Source organism: Pelodiscus sinensis, chromosome 3 (genome assembly GCF_049634645.1).
Source record: "Pelodiscus sinensis isolate JC-2024 chromosome 3, ASM4963464v1, whole genome shotgun sequence".
Classification (NCBI taxonomy): domain Eukaryota; kingdom Metazoa; phylum Chordata; order Testudines; family Trionychidae; genus Pelodiscus; species Pelodiscus sinensis.
The window spans coordinates 58159084-58181581 of NC_134713.1; the positions used below are offsets into that span (position 1 = coordinate 58159084).

The 22498-nt window shown below is 44.1% G+C and overlaps 1 protein-coding gene across 8 annotated transcripts in view; it reads left to right on the plus strand.

The window, feature by feature from the left end:
• Positions 1–9042: 9042 nt before the first annotated feature.
• The window catches only part of BCKDHB (branched chain keto acid dehydrogenase E1 subunit beta), a 239865-nt gene continuing 226409 nt past the window's right edge, over positions 9043–22498 (plus strand). For 2 of the 8 annotated variants that reach the window (XR_012902584.1, XM_075923806.1), the window contains exons 1-3: positions 9045–9271; positions 13572–13649; positions 21231–21299. Coding sequence is in view for 5 of the 8 variants with exons in the window: in XM_075923806.1 (XP_075779921.1) it covers positions 9109–9271; positions 13572–13649; positions 21231–21299 (310 nt within the window). In the remaining 3 variants the exon portion in view is untranslated. Of the gene's footprint in view, positions 9272–9607; positions 9723–13571; positions 13650–21230; positions 21300–22498 lie in introns of all 8 variants that reach the window. The other 6 variants (XR_012902582.1, XR_012902583.1, XM_075923807.1 and 3 more) reach the window with 5 other exon arrangements.

The following is a 22498-nucleotide window of genomic DNA, read 5'->3' on the forward strand; positions in this document are numbered from 1 at the left end:
AGCCTAGGATCCAAAGCACCCTAATAGGAAAAGGACAAGTCACTATTTACCATCAGCAGCTATTTTTCTTGCAAAGGTCTAGAGGAGACCTACAAGTACAGTTTCAGGGTTTTACTTTGTATTTGCCAAGGTCATTTGGGACCAGTCTTCAGGCCCATTTTGGGACAACAACAAAGTTGTTTATCTGCTTTTCCACAGCCTCCCTTATGTTAACAGTCCGTCAATAGACCCCAGTTTTGTTTTCAAAGTACAGGCAGTCCCCGGGTTATGTACAAGATAGGGACTGTAGGTTTGTTCTTAAGTTGAATCTGTATGTAAGTCGGAAGTGGCATCCAGATTCAGCCGCTGCTAAAACTGACTAGCGGCTGACTACAGGAAGCCTGAGGCAGAGTTGCTCTGCCCAGGGCTTCCTGGAATCAGCCGCTGATCAGTTTCATCACTCTGAATCTGGACGCCAGTTCTTACATACAGATTCAACTTAAGAACCCCAGGCGTCCCCAAGTCAGCCGCTGCTGAAACTGACCAGCGCTGACTACAGGAAGCCCGAGGGAGAGTTGCTCTGCCCCGGGCTTCCTGGAGTCAGCGCTGGTCAGTTTCAGCAGCGGCTGACTTGGGGACGCCTGGGGCAGAGCAGCTTGGGTGCTGCTGGGTTGCTCCAGTAGCGCCACTCCTCGGTGCTACTGGACCAACCCAGCAGCACCCAAGCTGCTCTGCCCCAGGCGTCCTGATTCAGCCGCTGCTGAAACTGACCAGCAGTGGCTGAATCAGGACGCCTGGAGCAGAGCAGCTGGGGTGCTGCCGGGTTGGTCCAGTAGCGCCCAGAGCGGTGCTACGGGACCAACTGGCAGCGCCCCAACTGCTGTACAACAGGCGTCCGGAGCACGGGGGCAGCGGGACAGCCCAGACGCGCCACGGCTGTCCTACTGTCCGCGTGCTCCGTGGCTTTGCTCCCCGTCTCCCTGGTCTGGGGAGACATGGAGCAAAGCTGCGGAACACGCGGGCAGTGGACAGCCCAGACGCGCCATGGCTGTCCCGCTGCCGGCGTCCTCAAAGGCTTTGCTCCCCATCTCCCTGGTCTGCTGGTCTCCAGCAGACCAGGGAGACGGGCAGCAAACCCCGTTTGTAACTGCGGATCCGACATAAGTCGGATCCGCGTAACTCGGGGTCTGCCTGTACATGCTTCTGTCTAGTTTTCTGTAACTTACCTGGTGTAGGAGGATTATTGATTACATACTCCCCAGGTGATAGAGATATTGGTTTGCCATTGCATGCTAATTTGAACTGAAAAGGGCACTCAGGTGGATGCCAGAAGTCCTGCTTCCAGGAGGAGTAAGGGAAGTCCAAGGGAGAGTGTTCTCCCTTTGATTTTGTGCAGTGTGGACAGCGTCAAAAGTCGAGTTATGGTATTTTGACTTCAGTTAGGCAATTAACGTAGCTGAAGTTGTGTATCTTAATTCGACCTTATCCTGTAATGTAGACATACTGCGAATGAGGAGATCTAGTTCTTTAATAAGATGTCCTTGGGTCAGAACCCAGTATAGATGGTGGGCCTACATTCTTCTATCAGTCCCAGATGGAAGTACATGCAAGCCTAAGGGAAGGAATATGGAGCCCTGGATGAGGCTGAGAAATGGCACAGAAGGCGGCTGAAGGTTATCTTTTTATGTTTGTGTTGGCATGACTTATTAACTTTTAGCTAGACCTCCTCATTTTCCCCAGAAGGTTGCTTTACTGTATGTGACATGACAGAATGGCTGAGCTACAGGAAAAAAGTACACTTGACGGAGTTCCCATTAAAAACCATTAAAACAGATACATTTTCCTTTTATTTAAAAAAAAACTCCAAAAAACCAAACAACTTAATTGAGTTAGGGACCCGATCAACACTAGGTAAATCTGCTAGTTTACTATGTTTGTGAGAATAATGTGAATGCATTATTAGTGTGATTTTAATGCTATAACTCCAGAGATGCTAGTAGTAAATTTTTAAAAAAGAATTTAGTGGGCCACATGTCCCACGGTACAGTATTGGTGATGTTCCACTGAAAACTTCATATCTAGGTAACTAGTCTGCATCTAGATAGTTTTCCTGAGGTCTGTCTGGTGATACATTTTAAATTAATTTGCATGCCAGTCCACTGTGTGGGAAGCACCTCAGATAGTCTGGTGACTGGGCCATATAAGAATCAAGATAGTCTAGAAAGAAGTGGGGGAAAATGTGTGCATCTCTCAAAAGCCAGAGTCATGAATTAGCTTTGCTGCATTCTCCTCAAGTGAAAATAGGCTCTGAATGGCACCCAGAGCAGACTGTGGGACATGCAAAGGGGTTAGAATTTTTCCTCCATCTGCTTTCTTGCAACTTCAATAGGACTACCATTTGAGCAGGAGGATTACCTTCTGGTGGAGTGGATACACGTATATAAACTAAAACAAAAATGCTGTATCTTCTACAGGATGAATTCACAGCTTTTTACTACCTAACATTTTTACCAATTAAGAGCAGAATAAGGAGGCATGAATAAACATCACACTAAAGAATGGATAGCCACATTTTTTATCTGTTATATCAATGTTTATAAGAGGTAAATGCCCAAAAATCACTCTATCAAAAAGGCATAACTGGGATCATGGGTTGATCCACTGTGTATTAGAGAGAATGTACAGTAACAATGACATTTTGCTGTAGAGTTCTAATTCCCAAAGTCTAGAATGTATAAACAGACTCCCAAGGAAACTTCAGGTGAAAATTCCACCTGTGCAATATGGGTCTATAAGAGATGGGAACAAATATATTTAATTTATTAGGCTTACATTTTGAGGGACCTCATAAACTAACAGAGGAGAGAGAGACATGGGGAAATAAGGCCAGAAATTGCTCCTAAAGAGAGAGAGCATAAATCTGAACATTTCAAATACCAACAGTTCAGTCTTCTATCAAGGGTATTAATCTAATTCTATGATCCACAATCTTTTTTTCCACCTCTCTCTGCTTCCCCTGCTCTAATGCTTATCGGGGAACTTTTAGGAATAGCATTATGAACCACCATTGTAACATAATATTGACATCAATTATGTTCCCTGTTGGGGACTAGCAGTGGCTTCTTTCTTACCCTACATCACAAAGACCTCACTCAATTTCCTTCTTGCTCTACAACACACATACATCATGCATTCAAGCCACTTTATTACAGCTGAATCTGCCCCATCACTTCAGATATGGGGAATATTTTACAATATTTTAATTGTGATTTTAATTATATATCTTATTTATCTTGTGAGATCATGTGGTTGATTGGTGACCACTTACTAATGCTAATCTCCAAATGTACTGGCACTAAAGCCAATGTTTTAACGGCATTTTTAGACCATTCATCAATGCATGTAAATAAATTAGGTCACTATTCTTTCATCAGCCATATTACTGTCACAATTTTTTCCACTTGTGAAGCTGAAACTGGAACTTTCTTAAATTTGGGTGATTGCTTACATTATTGAGTTGTAGAAACTCCATCAGGAATCAAGAGCAGTGGCCACCTTGATTTTTCAGACTTCCACACTCCACATATAGCATAATTGGCAGAAGCATGAGTTCCCGTACAAATGCTGTTTTTCTTTTTAAATTATAATTTTCAAACTAATTTTTCAGAGGCTGGCATCTAAATTGCAGCTGCAAATCCTGCATTTGTATGAAGTGGTGGCACATATACGTTATGTTCATGCTATTTGAAATACCAAGCTATTTATCACACAGTCTATACAATCTGTCAAAATTCTGCTAGTATATTTAGTGAAACATTACTTAAAACTTTAGGAGCAGTCACAAAGGTCACAAAAACAGTTTGCCCATTTGATTCCACTATACTTTGAGAGACACAGGCTACGTCTAGATTGCATCCCTTTTTCGTAAAAGGGATGCAAATTAGACGTATCGCAATTGCTAATGAAGTGGGGATTTAAATCTCCCCCGCTTCGTTAGCATAAAAATGGCTGCGGCTTTTTTTCCGCACGGAGCTTTGCCGGAAAAAAGCGCCAATTTAGATGCGGCTCTTTCAGAAAATAAAGCCTTTTCCAAAAGATCCCTTATCCCTCTTAAAATATGGGATAAGAGATCTTTCAGAAAAGGCTTTATTTTCCGCAAGATCCGCGTCTAGACTGGCGCTTTTTTCCGGCAAAGCTCTGTGCTGAAAAAAAGCGGCAGCCATTTTTATGCTAACTAAGCAGGGGAGATTTAAATCCCCACTTCATTAGCAATTGCAATACGTCTAATTTGCATCCCTTTTACGAAAAAGGGATGCAATCTAGACATAGCCACACAGTTTGCAAAGAGCAAATAACATTAGGATGAAATAAATCCACTAACCATTTCTCATTCAATGTGAGCAGTCAACAGTTGTTGCCATGTCAGGTGTGAGGAATCCATCTCTGACAGTTTTAATGGCTGCGCCTAGTCACTGTAATCATATCAAAAGAGTTCCTGCTGATGGAGATATGGTTTAATTCTCATCTTTAATTCCAGTCTCCCTTCTAATGACCTTTCATTTCTTGAAAAACAACAAATAGTCCTGCAGCACCTTAGAGACTAACTAAGAAGGTGCTGCAGGACTATTCATTGTTTTTAAAGTTTTTTCTATTACAGACTAACATGGCTACCTCTGAAACTTTTCATTTCTTGAGTCTTTTTTAAGATTGTAGGATTTTATTTCTGGTCTCACATTAGGGGGCAGATTAGTACCATAGCTAATCCAGCAATCACCAGTTTTTTTCTCAAGGACAAAAAAATTGCATTGCTCATTTGAAAAGCATTCACATTCCTACAGACAGTAGTGGTTTTGTTTTTGAAATTAAACAGTTTTTGAATTATTCCAGTGAAAGACTGAATCCCATGTAGTAGGTCTTAATTCTCAGGTGTACTTTTGTATGGCTCAACTATTTTAATAGTCAAATTATAGGCTTAAACCAAGGGTAATCTGCGTGATTCACATTGAATTTTCCTCCATCTTCTTTTGGGCTATGTCTACATTGGCATGATCTTGAGCAAATACTCTTTAATGCAAGAGTTCTAGCGTTAAAGTATTTGCGCAAGAGAGCGTCGACACTGGCATGTGCCTTTGCGCAAGAGATGTGCTTTTGCGCAAGAGCATCCGTGCCAGTGTAGATGCTCTCTTGCGCAAGAAAGCTCCGATGGCTATTTTAACCATCGGGCTTTCTTGCACAAGAAATTCATGTTGCCTGTCTACACTGGCCTCTTGCACAAGAACAGTTGCACAAGAGGGCTTATTCCTGAGTGGGAACATCATAATTCTTGTGCAAGAAGCACTGATTTCACACATTAGAACGGCAAGATCGTGCCAATGTAGACACAACCTCACTGTTTATGGAATTTTCAACCCCTACTGCAAAACTACTTGACGCTGACAACTTTATAATTTTGCTCATCAATGCATATATTATGTTTCATTAAAACTTGTTTTCTTAATTTTTCAACTCTTAATGCTCAGCTGTTAGTAGTCATGATGCAATCTTGTACAATCTCTTCACATAAATAACTTGTCATAATGAACCTTTCCCCCCATTTTAAAAAAACCTACTGTTAACTTTTATTATTTTTATCTGATGCTCTATAAACTATATATTTATTTTAAAGTAAATTCCACTTTTTATTCATTCACTGCCTGTATCCCACACTAGCATAGTCAGATCAGTAACCACACTTGGTTTACTTTTAGTGCTCCATTTTTACAGTGCCCTCTTTTTATTGTTTTATAACTTTTAAACTCATGCCAACATTATCAAAAGTAACATCCTAACTTTCTGGTTTTACTCAGACTATTAATAGAAAAAATATTATTTGTATTGTGGTGGAGCCCTGCTGTGTGTTTAGTCTATGTGTAGACCTGGTAAGACAGTCCCCAACCCAAAGACTTTACAATGTAACCTGATTTAGGAAACCACTTAAGCCTGTACTGATGTTTCATTTAACTCAATGAGATATAAGTATGTGTTTAAATGTTCACCTGAACTGGAGTTTAAGATCAGAGTTAACTGTGTTTAATGACACTCGAGAAAATCCAGAATAATGTTATTGGACTTGGCACTGTTTGTAATGAAAGCAGAATCCAGCCTCTAATTACATTTTTCTTTACTTCTCTTTAGTGTGAAAATACACTTATTGTAAAGAGGGGGCTTTGGACACTGAAAGATTATATGTAAGCTAGTAGTACTGGAACTCTTATGACTTGAAGAAGTTTTCATATAACTACCTAGTGGCGTTGCTTTAAAAAAAATCAGGAATCTTTTCAGAGTTTTTCCTTTCTCTCTGGGTTTTTTTCCCCTTTTCAATATAGGATAGAACTGCTGATCAAGATGAGGAAAAAAGGAGGATTGAAGAGGTTCCAAGAAGAAGCTTAATCAGCTACCGTGAATTAAAACCATCAAACTGTTCTTTGTTGCTTTTCACCCTTCTATATTTTTATGGTGTTTGTCTCCTAAATTGTGGAGGGAGTCAGAGGAAGCTAGCTAATTCACATAAAGAAATAACTGCTTGCTGGATTTTTTTTCAATGTATTTGAAAATCTAGGAAATTAGGTGAGATGCTTTATTAATCAGGTTGGCTACTTCAGTAAAGTTGCAAAGTCAAACACTCAAAAATTAGGAACTACCATATTAAGGATACTTGGAAACTTTAATTTCCCAACTGTTTGCAAGGTATTAGTACTCAATTCTCTGATCACCTACTATATTTTCATAAGGACACTCAATCGTGCCAGTCCCAGGATCTATCCCTCCAGGTTCTTTATCCAAAGCCAAGACCCACTTTCCTCCTCCAGGCTCCTTCTATTAATCCCAGTTTCCCTCTTTAGAATCCTCATCCCAATCTCTCCCTCACAGGCTTCTTCTCCAGCTGGTCCTTATCTTCCTACTCATTTCCATGGTTTCTCATCCATCCTGTGCACCCAAATCTCAAGCTCAATGTTGCAATCTGTTTCCTTTATCACTGCCTACTGCACTGCATCTGGCATTTCTCTCAGCATTTGAGTCAGGCTTCTTCCTGTTCTATGTTTCCTGAGAGCTAACTGGTAGAGCACTGAGAAAACAGAGGAGTGGGACTTCCAGCTTTCAGTTCTGGTGCCACAGCAGCAATTACAGTGAGAAATCCCACCAACTCTAAACAGCCCCCTATGGTGTAGGCATGTGCATAAGAGTTTTTCAAAGAAAAGATGGTCAGGCTCTTTTTTAAACATAGTGAAAAATACATTGTTTTGCAATCCTTTTGGAAGCAGCAGAGTTTTTGCTGGAATTTTCTAAATAAATAATTCAGCCTGAGTACAAGCTCAAATGGTTTGTTTCTTATGGCCTTGTCAGTCTTTAAACAGAGCTTTATAATGGGGAAGGTCAGGCAACCTTAACTTAGCTAGTAATGTTGCATATAAAAACCAAGAGTATATGGTGAGATTTTTGTTCCATTAAAAGATTTAAATTTCAGTTCCCTCATTACCAGCAAATGCTGGATAGAATCATAGAATTGGAAGGGACCTCAAGAAGACATTGAGATCAGACCCCTGCCCTCATGGCAGGACTGAGCACAGAGTGGCCCAGCTGGTCGTGAGCATATGCTCAGCGCTGTGCACATGTGCTGGGCGCTGTGGGCGGAGTGGCCCAGCTGGCAGTGAGCAATTGCTGCGGCGCAGTGCCCAGAGCGGCCAGACAGCTCTGATCGCACTCAGCCACGTGCTCCGAGTGTCCAGTGTGCCGCACTTTATTCTTTTATAAAATGTAGTGGAGGGCCACAAAAAACTTCTATCGGGCCGCATGCGGCCCTCCAGATGCCTGTTTGACATGCCTGATCTAGATGGTGCTTTGGTCCTGCCATGAGGGTAGGGGACTGGACTTGATGGCCTCTTGAGGTCCCTTCTAGTTCTAATATTCTATGATTCTATATATTCATGAATGTTGCATTTGAGTAATGTTCCTTTAATGGGGTGCTAGTAATAATTTTCTGTGCCTTCTTTACTCTGACAACTAAATTATCAAAAAACTTAAGTAACAAATCTGCGCCTTAGAGACTATCAAAATTTGTAGATGTTATCACGAGCTTTCATGGGCACAACCCATTTCTTCAGATGAGTTATCTTTTGTATTTTAGTAATCTTCCTTGTTCTAAATTTGGTACTACTTATGGTTAGGGACAAAAGACGGGGATCATATGGCTAAGCACTGTGAGGATCATCCGACCATTCTCCCAGTGCAGTAAAGTTTAGTCTTACAATTAGGAGTGAACCTCAACCAAGACTCTGGAGATGAGTAACTCTACAGCCTGAGGGTATTTAACATTCATTTCCAGCTAGGACTTCTGCATAGGGCTCCCATATTTATAATGGCATCAGAAAAATTCTGGAATCTGTTGTTGCACTCAAGGTAGACTAAAGTCCAAATACCGCAGACTGAAACTCCACTTACTGAAGGATCCACGCTCCTGCAATCAATCTAGTAAAGATCCCTCAATTGAACACTGGGTGCCTCTGTTAACGTTTTTAATCCTGTCTCAACTTGCAAGGAGTTAGGGAAGCTGATGGGAGAGTTTCTTCCATCCATCTCCCGCTGTGGAACCACTCTGGAAAAATCGATGCACGGTACCTGGACTCCAACTATGCAAGCTGGAGTTACCTATCTTGCATGGATTTTTCCACATCCCTTTTCTACGCATTCCCCAGCTGGCCTCCCGCCGGCCCGCCCCAACCTCGCCTGCCTGAGGCCGGCCCCGCCTGGGCGCACGCTCTGCCTCTAAATCAGGGCTACTCAACACGCGACCCGTGTGTTCGCGGTGCAGTTGAACAGCCCAGCTCTAAGCCAAGGCAGTCTAGCCCCGCCCACTCACAGCTTCGCTCCTCCCGCTTCCCTCTTTCCCCACCCCGCCGAGTCTAGGCTCGCCCGCCTTCCTTGTACGCGTGCGCAATAGAGACTCCTCTCCCACGCCCACAGCATCGCGGCTTCTGATTGGTCCGTTCTCCGTCGCCCTGCGGGCCAATAGCAAATCCCTACTCACACCCCGCCTCGTTACAACGTGCTGTTGCTGTCACACCTGCTTCCTGAGTCGTGACCCGCGGGGAGATGGCGGCGACCGGGCTGTGGCTGCGTCGGGCGGCGGGACTCGCCTCTGGGTCGGGGCCGCTGCGGGCCGGCGTGTGGGGCCGGCTGCTCCCTTTGGCGCCCGGGCCGCGGCGGCACGTGGCGCATTTCACGTTCCAGCCGGACGCCGAGCCCAGCGCGCACGGTGAGAGCGGGGCTCAGCCTGGCGCCCTGCCTCGGAGAGCGGCCGGCGGGGGGCATCGGGCGCCCGGCGCAGCGCTTGCTGCTCTGCGGCCGCTTGTCCGAGGAGTCGTAGCGGGGAGCCGCGCCCCTGCCCACCCGCTGCACCGCCGGCGCGGGGAGGCGGATCCCGCTGGGGTCGGGCGCTGAGTTCCCCGCGGGTGCCCCCTGCCCGAAGCAGCCGATTGGTGCGGGAACTGCCTTTTGGGGTGGGGGAGGAGAGGGCTGAGCGTTCCCCCCCCCCCCACCCTCCTTTCCTGCTGCCGGGCTGCTTCCGAGCCTCGTTGTTTTGTTGTGACAGACCGGCACGAGTTTGTGGCGCTGGAAGAGTCACTCGCTCACCTGAACTGACCTAGAGTTGAAAGCAGGTGGCATGATTTGGTGTTGGGCCACCAGGATCCGGAATGAGTCACAAGGTAGAAGGGTTAACCGCTTCATTGCTACTTTTGAGTTAAAACTTGTTTTCTCTGTGTCAGACAGTGTAGAAGTGTGACACAATTGCATTTTAACTTCAGAAGCCAACACTGATCAACAGAAGGGGAAAACAATAATTTAAAAGGCATAGAGACTTTTTTTTTTTGTTGAACAGCTTAATGTGAGACTTCAGTGCAGTTAGCTACCTTATCTCTTATTGGTTCTGCTATAAACAAGTCTTGGCAGAATTTTTTTCTTTTTTGTATTCCTGATTCTTAATTTTTTTTGCCAAGTCTTATTTTGATAGTTATTGGATGTTAGGGGTTGGTGTTGGGGTTGCAGCTGGGGCAGTGCTGACTGAAGGGCTGTAAGGCGCTTGTTGTAAGGCTGAAGTGCCGGAGACACCTGAAGGACAGGAGCAGGATTCTTGTGCAGTGGAGCAGAAACCTCCAGAAAGGGCTGTAAGGAGGAAGATGAGCCCATGGCTCTGTGGGGGTCTTTGCTGAACAGCCCTTATCCAGGGATGGCCCCTGTACACTAGGGATGTAAAAATTCCTTTAAAAAGGTAACTGTGTAACCACTAAAAATCTTAATGGTTACATGTTGTAGGCTCTGCTGTATAAAGCTTAAATACATTTTATACTGCAGAACCCACACCAAAGCTTCCTACCTGAGAGAGTAAGGGCTGATGGCCCTGCTCCTGAGGAGCTAAAGTGTAACTTGTGGCAGGAGGGCCAGGCTGGGCCTATCTGCAGGGGGACCTGTGGAGCTGCCTCGGTATAGTTTTCAGTATCTGCAGGTATGCTGAAAATGAATACTATGGATTTAGCTCAGTGTCTTGGCGTAGTATTTCTAATGAGTTCCCATACTTTTAATGTTCAGCTGTCCTGGCATGTACCCATTTTCTGTAGAATAAGCCCTTCTTCCATATGAATTTCTTTGCTGCTCTGAAAAGGGGTCATTTGGTTGGTTACCTTGGTTTTAGCTCTTTCTGCCCTCAGCCTTCCTTGCAGTCAATAAGAGAGAAGGACACTTAGGATACAGGCAGTCCCCGAGTTACGCGGATCCGACTTACGTCAGATCCGCAGTTAAGAACGGGGTTTGCTCTGCGTCCCCCTGGTCTGCTGGAAACCAGCAGACCAGGGAGATGGGAAGCAAAGCCTCGGAGGACGCCGGCAGCGGGACAGCCCAGACGTGCCGCAGCTGTCCCGCTGCCGGCGTCCTCCGAGGCTTTGCTCCCCATCATGCTGGTCTGCTGGAGACCAGCAGACCAGGGAGACGGGGAGCAAAACCGCGGAGCACGTGTGCAGCAGGACAGCCGTGGCGCGTCTGGGCTGTCCCGCTGCCCCCGTGCTCCGCGGCTTTTCTCCAGACGCCTGTAGTACAGCAGCTGGGGTGCTGCCGGTTGGTCCCGTAGCGCCGCTCTGGGTGCTACGGGACCAACCCGGCAGTGCCCCAGGTGTCCTCATTCAGCCACTGCTGGTCAGTTTCAGCAGTGGCTGAATCAGGACGCCTGGGGCAGAGCAGCTTGGGTGCTCCTGGGTTGGTCCAGTAGCGCCGAGGAGCAGCGCTACTGGAGCAACCCAGCAGCACCCAAGCTGCTCTGCCCCAGGCGTCCCCAAGTCAGCCGCTGCTGAAACTCACCAGCACTGACTACAGGAAGCCCGAGGCAGAGTTGCTCTGCCCCGGGCTTCCTGGAATCAGTAGCTGATCAGTTTCAGCAGCAGCTGACTTGGGGACGCCTGGGGTTCTTAAGTTGAATCTGTATGTAAGAACTGGCGTCCAGATTCAGCCTGATGAAACTGATCAGCGGCTGATTCCAGGAAGCCCGGGGCAGAGCAACTCTGCCTCAGGCTTCCTGTAGTCAGCTGCTGATCAGTTTCAGCAGCGGCTGAATCTGGATGCCAGTTCCGACTTACATACAGATTCAACTTAAGAACAAACCTACAGTCCCTATCTTGTACGTAACCCGGGGACTGCCTGTACAGCAAAATCAGGATCTAGGTCAATCTATGAATAAATAAACCTCAGGTTGATATGTAGGAGGATCTAATGGAAGGGCCACTGTGAGGAAGCCTTTTATTGTGTGAAACAATTCATTAGATGGATAGAAAACTTTTGATTTGTTTTTAAATCACACCAGACATGCAGTATGAATTTGTTTTCGTAGGAGATGGTAAGTGTGAACTGTGATACTGATGTTGATGCTGCCATTGCACAATAGATTTAAAAACAAAATTTCTACTGCTTTCTCTTCAGCTATATTCAGAGCTCAGATACAAAAGGTGCAATTTAGTTCCCTTTTTGAAGGAGTTAAATGGAACCTTTTAGGTACTGCAAGTAGTAACAGGTCAAAGCAGTCACTATTAAGCAACTAACAGATAAGAATTCAGAAGCTAGATGAGTAGCAGAGATTTGTATAACCTTGAAAGTTTTGGGTTGTCGGGTTTGAAATAATTTGTTATGGGGAGGGGCAGAGATTGATAGCCATATCATTCTATTTATTCCTTCTACTTTGAGCCCCCATTGCATTTCTCCTCCCCTACCTTCTTCTCCCAACATGGCAAAGTATATTACACATGACAATTAATGAATACTTGGGAGATGTAGGGATCAATGCAGCGAGTTCTGATCTGCAATAATACAGGTCTTTAGTCATGTATTGCAACATGTACAACAACTTGAGAAGAAGTGAGAAGCCATGTCTATACCAAATTTAACTTGCTGGGTTATTTAAAGAGTGAAATTTTAACTGAGTGAGGTTTTTAAATCAAAGTTCCAATTCCACGACCATGAATTCCTTGAAACTCCATTTGCTAGTTTAATTTAGAAGACAGGCCCTATTACGGCTGAGTGTAATTTCAGTAATAACATAGGCCAGGTCCACACTAGACCCAGCAGCTCAGCTTAAAGTATGCGATCCAGCTATGTTGGCTTACTTTAAGCCGAGGTTGGTGGTGTCCCCACAGTGGGAAGCTAATGGGAGCAAATGCTCCCATCGCCTTTCCTTGCTCCTGACAAGGTCAGGAGTACCCAACGCTGGCAGGTGAGTTGGTGGATCTGAAGTAGACTTGCTAATAGGGATGTTAAATTTAGATTAATTAATTGAATAGTTGATGCAATTTGCATCAATTATTTGATAAGGGTGCTTCCACCTTTGAAGAGTAGCAACAGCCTCAGGGCTGTTGCTACACTTCAAAGGCGAAAGTGCTGCAAGGAGCATGGGGTCTGCTTTCTTTGTAAAAATCTGTCTGGCTAATGTTAGAAGGCGGAGTAGGTGCCAGCTATTGATTTTTGAACATCATCTGCATTTGCAGGAAAATCTTGTTACCTCTGCAGCTTATTTAGATGAGGTGTGGGAAACAGTAGATTTTTAAAGCTTCAAACATTAGCTTTTATGCTACCTATGTGGGAGACCTCAGTAATTACCCCTCAATTTCATATTGCTGCCTCTATCCTTAAGTTTGAGTATGCAACACTTCTGTTTCCACCGCTCTGTTTTTTGCTATCTAGACTCTGTTCTCTAATTCTCAATTCATTTGCATTCAAAGACCGCATGAACACTGTTCCCAGTAAGTAAGAAAATGTAAGGCTATGCTCTTTTAAAAAAATGTCCAAAGTTAATGAGGAACCTGGGTTTAATAGCAGTACTAGCCCATCGAGAAGACAGCTCAGGAATAAAATTAAGGCAATGTTTGGTAGACTCTAACAGTGTGCGTAAACTGCAGTCCTTTTGATCATCCTTAGCACTTTCTTTTAAGGGCTTCTGTGGCTGCTGGCTCAATTAATTTTTAATAATTTTTGTTTTATATTTAACAGGCCAGTGGCTAAATAATGTCTCTTTCATGCAGGCCAAACTCAGAAAATGAATCTGTTCCAGTCTATAACAAGTGCCTTGGATAATGCCTTGTCCAGAGATCCAACTGCAGGTACAATATAACTGTAATTATGTTTTGTTTACTCATTCTTATAACACGAGAACTAGGGCTCACCAAATGAAATCAATAGCCAGCAAGTTTAAAACAAACACAAAAAAGCATTTCTTTACACAGTGCATAGTCAGCCTGTAGAACTCCTTGCCAGAGGATGTTAGGAAGGCCTAGTCTATAGCAGGGTTCAAAAAAAAGCAAGATACGTTCATGGAGGGTAGGTTCATTATTGGCTGTTAGCCAAAATGGACAGGAATAGTGTTCTTAGCCTCAGTTTTGCCAGAAGCTGAGAGAGGGTGACAGGAGATGGATGATTTGATTTTGATGGTTTTGCTGTACTGTGAAATCAGTCATTTTTAAGATGATCTGAAATGTTTTTAATACAACTCAGAAAACATGATCCCCGTCCCAAATTGGTTATCTAATATACCTGTAGGATAACAAATGTATAGACCGTATACTATAAGACTGTTCACAATGTTGGACCTGTGGTTCTACAGCCACAGGTCTGTGTCTTCTGTGGCTGTGATTGCATTATTTAACCTGCTTAGGTGTGGGGGGTGATCCATATATGTTGTCGGGAACTCCACTTTTAAAAGGTTAAATTAAAGGGGTGTTATTTCTCTTTTAGTTTTTTTTAAAAAAAGTGTGCTTTCTGAGCACTTCACATGTAGGAGGTTTGAGGCTTTTTTTTTTCCTAAAATGTGTTTACCTTTGAATTGTCTTGACTGCAAATGTGGATGCTTGCAGTGATGAACAGCAATACTGCTTAAATCTGGATCTATTTTTTTCATTCTGCTGCTCTAAATATTTTTGTATACAGGCAGTCCCCGGGTTACGTACAAGATAGGGACTGTAGGTTTGTTCTTAAGTTGATTCTGTATGTAAGTCGGAACTGGTGTCCAGATTCAGCAGCTGCTGAAACTGACCACCAGTTCTGACTTACATACAGATTCATCTTAAGAACCCCAAGTCAGCTGCTGCTGAAACTGATCAGCAGCTGATTCCAGGAAGCCCGGGGCAGAGCAACTGTGCCTCAGGCTTCCTGTAGTCAGCGCTGGTCAGTTTCAGCAATGGCTGACTTGGGTACGTCTGGGGCAGAGCAGCTGGGGTGCTGCTGGATTGCTCCAGTAGCACCGCTCCTCGGCGCTACTGGACCAACCCAGCAGCACCCCAGCTACTCTGCCCCAGGAGTCCTGATTCAGCCGCTGCTGAAACTGACCAGCAGCGGCTGAATCAGGATGCCTGGGGCAGAGCAGCTGGGGTGCTGCCGGGTTGGTCTAGTAGTGCCCAGAGCGGCGCTGCAGGACCAACTGGCAGCGCCCCAGCTGCTCTGCCCCAGGGTCCACAAGAAAAGCCTGGTCTGCTGGGGGGGGGGGGGGGGCACACTAGCTGCGTCCCCCCCCCCCCCCCCCCCCCGCAGCAGACCAGGGACACAGGGAGCAAAGTGGCAGTGGGGGGTGCCTCGCCTCTGAGGCTTTGCTCTGGCGTGGGACTGCTTTGCTCGCGGTGTCCCTGGTCTGCTGGAGACGGTCCCCAGCAGACCAGGGGCACCGGGAGCAAACCCGCAGCCGCGGCGGGGTCCTGCGCTTCTGAGGCTTTGCCAGAGCAAAGCCTCAGAAGCGCGGGACACCGCCGCGGTTGCGGGTTTGCTCCCGGTGCATCTGGTCTGCTGGGGACTGTCTCCAGCAGACCAGGGACACCGCGAGCAAACCCGCAGCAGCGGCAAAGCCTCAGAAGTGTGGGAACCCGCCACTGCTGCGGGTTTGCTCGCGGTGCCCCTGGTCTGCTGGGGACCGTCTCCAGCAGACCAGGGGCACCGTGAGCAAACCCGCCGGAGCTGCGGCTTTGCTCCCGATGCCCCTGGTCTGCTGGAGATGGTCCCCAGGAGACCAGGGGCACCGGGAGCAGCTTTTCTCGCCCCGGAGGTCGAGGTGGCTGACCGCTGCCTGTGAGCTCCGGGGCGAGAGAGCCCCATTCGTATGTGCAGATCCGACATAAGTCGGATCCGCGTAAGTCGGGGACTGCCTGTACCTGTAACTTAAAGCTGGTTAATTGATATCTTGTGTAGTTGTGCTGTATACTAGTACACATGGCTACTTATTGTGTTATGTTTGACTCACCTTTGGATCTACCTGTCATGATATTTATGGATAAGACAGTATATTGTCAAAATGTATGCTTCAAATTCCATGCAGTATATTTAGGAGTCCCAATTCATAAAATATTAGAATGGGAAAGGAAAACTGAAGCAATTACAGGTTGAACCTCCCTGGTCCAGCACCCTTGGGACGTGACCGGTTCTGGATGAAGGATTTTGCTGGACCAGGGGAGGTCATTGCTGGACCCCTTGCTGCAGGCCCCCACTGGCCTCCTGGCTGGCTCCTCAACTCGTGATGCCCTGCCAACCTGCTGGGTAGCCATTGCTGCCCTGGTTCTGGGTCCCATTGGGCAGCAGCACATGCCGCGCTGGGGCTGCGGGTCCCATCGGTCAGTGTCTCCCAGCCTTGCTGGGCAGATCTCTTGCCATGTGCTGGATAGCTCCACAGTCAGCTTGCAGCCGGCAGCCCATTGCCCTGTGGACTCTGCAGGGATCCTTGCCATTGCCCTCCACTGGGACTCTCTGGTCCTGCAACATCGGTGCCAGATGATGGATATTGCCGGACCAGAAAATCCCAGTTAAGAGAGTTTCAACCTGTAGTTAACAAACCAGACAACTGGAAGTTGTATAGGGTTTCTGAGAGATTTTGCTGCCAGAATGTTGACAGAACCATCTTATAAATAATGTATTTGTGATTGAACAGAAGAGAATCTTGAAATCTTGATCTGTACTTGTGGTGTCCCACATGTCAGTGGGGGAAGGGCCTATTCAGGGCAGTGGGCCATTAGGAAAAACAATAAGCCTTAAGAGAAGTGTATCCCCCATCTGGTGAGCCTTCCTCAGAATGCTGCAGAAGGCTTATGAGTAATGGCTGCTTCAAGGACATGTGACCAGGCCACATGATCTTGGACTAGTGGTATAAAATACTGTTTAATTGGTTAATCGGTTAACCAATTAAATTGTGGGATTTCATAGTTGTTAAACTTGTTTTTGTTTTAATCTTAAACTGGTGAGCAGTAATTCCTTTAAGCTGAGTGCTTGGGCAGCAACTCAGGAGAGATGCAAATGCTGCCCAACTGATTAGCAGAGCCCCGTAGGTGGCAGCCTGTGTCTCTTACTAGCGGTTCACATCCACACGTGCCTTGGTGCACATAACCAAAATTTTCCCCAAGCATTGCAGTCAAAACCCTTCAGCAATGTTCCTTCCAACTTTTTTCATCTGTGTGGAATAACTTTTATCACAGGTATGCATTGTTCTCTTCACATTGCAGGAGAAGTGGACTGGGTGTTAAATAGGCCAAATTTAACCAAGGCAGGACAGTAAGCTTTGGAGTCCTAGGCTGGTAAGTTAGTGGTTAGAGAGCTTGAGTATAAATGCAGTTGGGTATGTTCCTACCTTTGTGAATACTGGTGAAAGTGCAGATTGTAACAAACTGCAAATCCTGCCAGAGGTATAATGTGAAATGGAGCCCACGCTGGTGGGTCAGAGGACTCATTGTTATTCCAGTTCCACATGGCATTCTGTGGGGAATCAGTCGCAAGTACTATAGCCAGATATTTAGAAAAACTGGATAACTTTGACCATTAACAATTTGTAACTATGCATGCTAGGCTAAAATGTCAAATTGGGTGTTATAGGAAGTAAAAAGATCATGGCACAGGTTAGTAAGGAATACTTGTTTTTTTCCCCCCTGCCACTAGATACAGTGCAGGCCTGTTGACAGAGGGAGATGCAAAGGGCACAATTGTTCTGAGGCCCAGAGATTCAAAGGGGCCTGGAGCTCCCAGCCACCACTGCCACTACTTGAGCAGTGGCTGGGGTCTCTGCACCGCTTTGAATTGCTGCAGGAGTGCTGTAGTGCAACTCCGTGTGGTTCTGAGGGCTGGGGGAGTACTAAGGATTACTTCCCTCAGCCCCGACCCTTTTGAGGGGACACAGATGGATTTCTCCTCCCTCCCCATACACACCTTGTCCTTTGGCCCATGGTGGCTGTTGACCCTGCTGACACAATTACATGTTAGTTAAGAGCTATTGTGTTTTCTTCCGAGAGCATCTGCACATCAGGCTGCTGGGCTCCATGGACATAGCTAATGGTCTCCTGTAGTATGAAAATCTTTGTCAAGCGTTCAGTTAAGTCTCTGCTTGGATGTGTTCCCTTTTCTGTGTGTAGAAACAGATCCTGTGTGCTATGGTTTACCTTATTGAATTACTTAGTTATGTAAACTGGGAGTAAAGGTGAGATGGTTCCAGGCACATAAGATTTCTTGATGCACTCTTCTGGCATCTACACACTGAAACCTGACTGTTCTAGTGTATTGGAAAGCTGCTTTTCCATATCTCATCCTGAATCTTTTGCTTTTGGCTGACATCTTAGGGTGCAATCTTACAAGGAGCTTTGCCAAGTGAACCCATTCAGAATTCCTTGCAGCATCAAGACTTCAGTTGTAAAGCAAGACCAGAGCTATGGATTTCACTTTTCTTTGTACAGTATGTTCTACACTTGCGACAGAAGATAAAATATCCCTGCTATTGTTTTGTTGCTTTAGGCTGATCCAGTTCCAAATGCAGTAGGTAGAAATCTTTCTACCCATTTTAATGAGCATTAGATTGGGCAGCAGATCTTCCCATGAATCTATGTACAGACTGATTTGTTGAAGACATTTGCTCAATGGCCCCAAAGAATGATGTGCTCTTCAGTAGGGATTTTAAATATTGGTTAATTGAATAGTCGATTAACCTCATGAATTCTTAATTGGTTACTCAATTATTTTATAGGCCCCCACCCCTGGGGATTATGACAGCCAATGTGCTCTCCCCCCCCCCCCCCCAAGAAGTTCTCTGCCACTCTACGCTGCTGCCTAGGTATCAGAGGCAGCAGTGCAAGGTTCCTGGTGGGATCTGGCCTGAGAAGGGAACCAGTTTAAAAAACAGCTCCTCTCATGGCCTGGCTGTCTGTCACCCTGTGCTGCTGCCTCTGATATAGAGGCAGCAGTCCCTGTCTCGGGGGGCTGAACTCCTGGACCCAGCGTGAGCCAGAATTGAGCCGGGCTTCCTGCCCGCCTGACTTCTATACACTTTAAATGCAGAGCTGCAGCAAGAGTAGGTCCTGGACTTAGCACAAGCTGGGACTGAGCTGGGCTGCTGGCCAGTCTGCTAAAACATTTGCTGGTGGCCAGGGGGAGGAGGGGAAGAAACACACACAGTCTGTAGCATTAACTGATAATCTTTTGCTTATTGGTTAATTGACTGTACTGTTGCATCCCTACTCTGCAGTAGGATAACATTGATGTCTCCTGTACAAAGTAGCCCAAAACTGCTGAACTAGTGAACATCTTAAATGGGAAAGGTTTTGTAGAGGCTCTAACTTCAAGCAAAAACGAATAAGAATAATAAAACCAAGTAGCAACAAACTAAAACAAGACCAACCCCAACAACCAAAACAATCTAACAAGGAAATCTAGGAAGATCAACTGAAGTTTGTCTTTATTCTATAAAAACACGACCTTGTTCTTGCATTACTTTTGCTGTTATGTGCCATGAATCTGTCTGGCTGTTAATTTATGCAATGATGAATTACTCCAACACAGGTATACATGATGTTTGTTTTCTGTAAAGATGCTTGATTGTTTGTTTGTTTGTTTGTTTGTTTGTTAGGGAGGGAATTATACCCCTTTGTATATGCAGGCATTTGGAAATTTCTAACACTCAATAACATGGCCAGCAGGTATGTTGGAAAAGGCTGCAGACTTGCTAGTTTTCTATATTAAACATAGAAATAAGTCAATTTCTCAATTGGAAATCATAAAATAGTCTTGCTCTTAAAAATCTTAAGATTTCTTTTATAATAATTTTAAAGAAAAGGATTAGAATGCTGTTAAGTTTTTGATTCATTTACTGTCTACTGACTTTTTGGTGATAGTACACAATGCAAAGAGCATAATAATAGAAATTTTTAAGCTGGCATCTTTCCAGTTACTCATTATTTCAGTTACTAATTTCCTGGAAGGTGGTTCCTTCATATCAAGGTTGGGACATGGGACATCTATAGAAACTTGATATGTCATGGATGGATTAACATTTCTGGTGAACAGTTTCCTTTTTTCAGGAGCACTGTGTCTACACAGCAACATTATTTCGAAATAATATAGTCCACGTCTACACAGCCAGCAGTTACTTCGACATTATGATGAAATGCTATCACGCTGGAGGACTTCTTACTCTTGACTTCTGTAACCATCATTTTGTGAGGAGTAAGGGAAGTCGGAGGAAGAGTGCTCTATTTCGAAATAAACGCTGTGTAGACAGCACCAAAACTTGAAATTAGCTATTTTGAAATAAGCTACACGATTAATTTAGCTCAATTTGCATAGTGTATTTCGAGTTAAGCCTTGCTGTGTAGATGTGCCCTTAGAGTGTGTGTGTGGGGGGCGGGGGGGAGGGGACTGAAACCAGTTAAGTTTAAACTACGGGTTGAACCTCTCTAGTCTAGTACTCACTGGCTCAGCATGATTTCAGCTAGCCAGATATCCACTTACCATGGGTGTGCCCAAGCTTCCGGTGGTATCATGAAGTGTGGTGTCTTTTTTTTTTTTTTTTTTTTTTTTAATAGCACCAGTTCTGGTTCTGTGTTCTGTGCTGTTTATTCCTAAATGTCTTCTAAGAGCCCAGTAAGCAGGGGAAGTGTTGGTAATGCTGCTCGACATTATTGACCTCCTGTGGTTTGACACATTCTCTGCTTCCATGCAGGTCAGATACTGAGTGTGCCCATTTAGAGTGGTTCAACCTGTAGTGAATGAAGAGTCTTTACTTACAACCTTTCTTTTTAAATTATAAACAAAAATGTCATATCAGATCTCCAACTTTTTTTAAATGGAATGTCTAAATTTGGTGTCCAGTTAGTGTCATATGATGTTTGGAATTTTTAAATGACTTCATATTAACTCAAGTGCAGTGATATAGCTTAAACCTTTTTTCTGACATATTTATGAAACCATAGATAGAATAGTTCAAAGATTTTGGCCCAGGAAGATTTTTGTCATACTAAATCCTCCTCTTTCCCTTCCTGTCTCTCTCCTTTTGTTTAATGTACTGTCTTCTGAGAATGTGGAAGAGATGGGGGTTGGGATCTTGAATGATAATGCACCCACTATAATTAAAACTTTGATAAAACTACAGTGCTTTGGGGTCAAATTAACCTTTTATTTGGGTGTGATGAAACATCTAAACATGACATTTTAACTCTAGTATTTTATAGTAGCATATTCAGTACATTGTTTAGGAATTTATTAAAACTTGTGCTTGCTCTATCATAAATGTTCACACTAAGATGTTGAATGTATATGGAAACTGTAAACTTCAGATGAAGGGTGTGCTAACATTTTATACGTTGTCCAATTAGAATAAATAGGGTTATCTTAATTTTTATAGTAGATAGTGTTTGCATTCATAATTAACCTAAACTATTACTTTTATTTTGCAGTAATATTTGGTGAAGATGTAGCCTTTGGTGGAGTCTTCAGGTGCACTGTTGGATTACAAGACAAATATGGTGAGTTGTTTGTATAAAAACTGTTAATGTTAGATTAAAAATTTTTTCCTCTTCCAGTAGTTTAATCCTAGATGGGAGTCTTGAGTAGAAAATCATGTAAATGGGTTTGTTTTTGTTTTGAAATAGTAGATGATTTGAACAGGTTTTATGATTGTTTAATAATTGAACTTGACCTCATGAGTTTATAACCTTCAGCTAAGTAGACTTACATAACTTTTTTGGGGGGGGGGCGGCTTTTAAAAGAATTCCTGGTTGTTTTGTCTCAATCAGATAAGACATATTTATCACAACTACTAATGTGTGGTCACTCTCAACTGTATTGCTTCCACAAAGGTGATGAAATAGGTATTTCTGGATTCTGTCCATAGTTGATCAGGAACTGAGTTAAGTCCTATATTTAACTTTTTAATAGTTTTTTTTCCCCATATTGTTCATCTATCTAGTGATTGTAATCATATTTAAGCAGTCTTCAAAACTTGATTATTTTACTCATTTTTCTGGGTTTGTTTAGGAGCTTGAAAAATATTATTTTTCCACAAATTAACCAGAACAGTCATTTTTTTTGTAACCTACCAGATAAGAAAAGTATAACTTGTGGAAACTGTATGGGAGGAGAAAAATGTTACTTTACCCAAGAATTGAATGATATGGTAAATCTCATGACCCTTGTTTTACTAATGAGGGAAGAAAGGAGGAAGTTTATTTAAAATACTCAGTAATCTAAACTATTTCTTCTTACGGATTCCTTAGTGTACTGTCCGAGCATCTGTCAGATGGCACAGTCTCAATAATCCTTTTTTCCCTTTGTAGTTCTCTGTCCAGATTCCTGTAACAGATATTTGTTCCCCTTTTCCCTAGGGAAAAGGCAAGACGACTTGCCTGATTGTCCTTGAATTACACTGATATAAGTCCTGATTTGTGAGAGAAGAATCAGGCTCATAGCTCTTTATGTTCTTGTTGTTAATGGTAGCTTTTTCTCAGGAAAATGCAAAAAAGTCAGTTTTTTGAGTTTCTGCTCTACAATTTAAATAGCTCTCTTTACTGGTTACCCATTGAATGTATGATTTTTAAACTTATTTTTATTAGAACCACAAAAGCTATTGCTGTGTAAAATGTTAGTGTTTCATGTACTACAGGTAGGGTAATAACTACAGCTAATAGGAATGTGAGCAACTAGGTGACTATCTGATAAATGGATG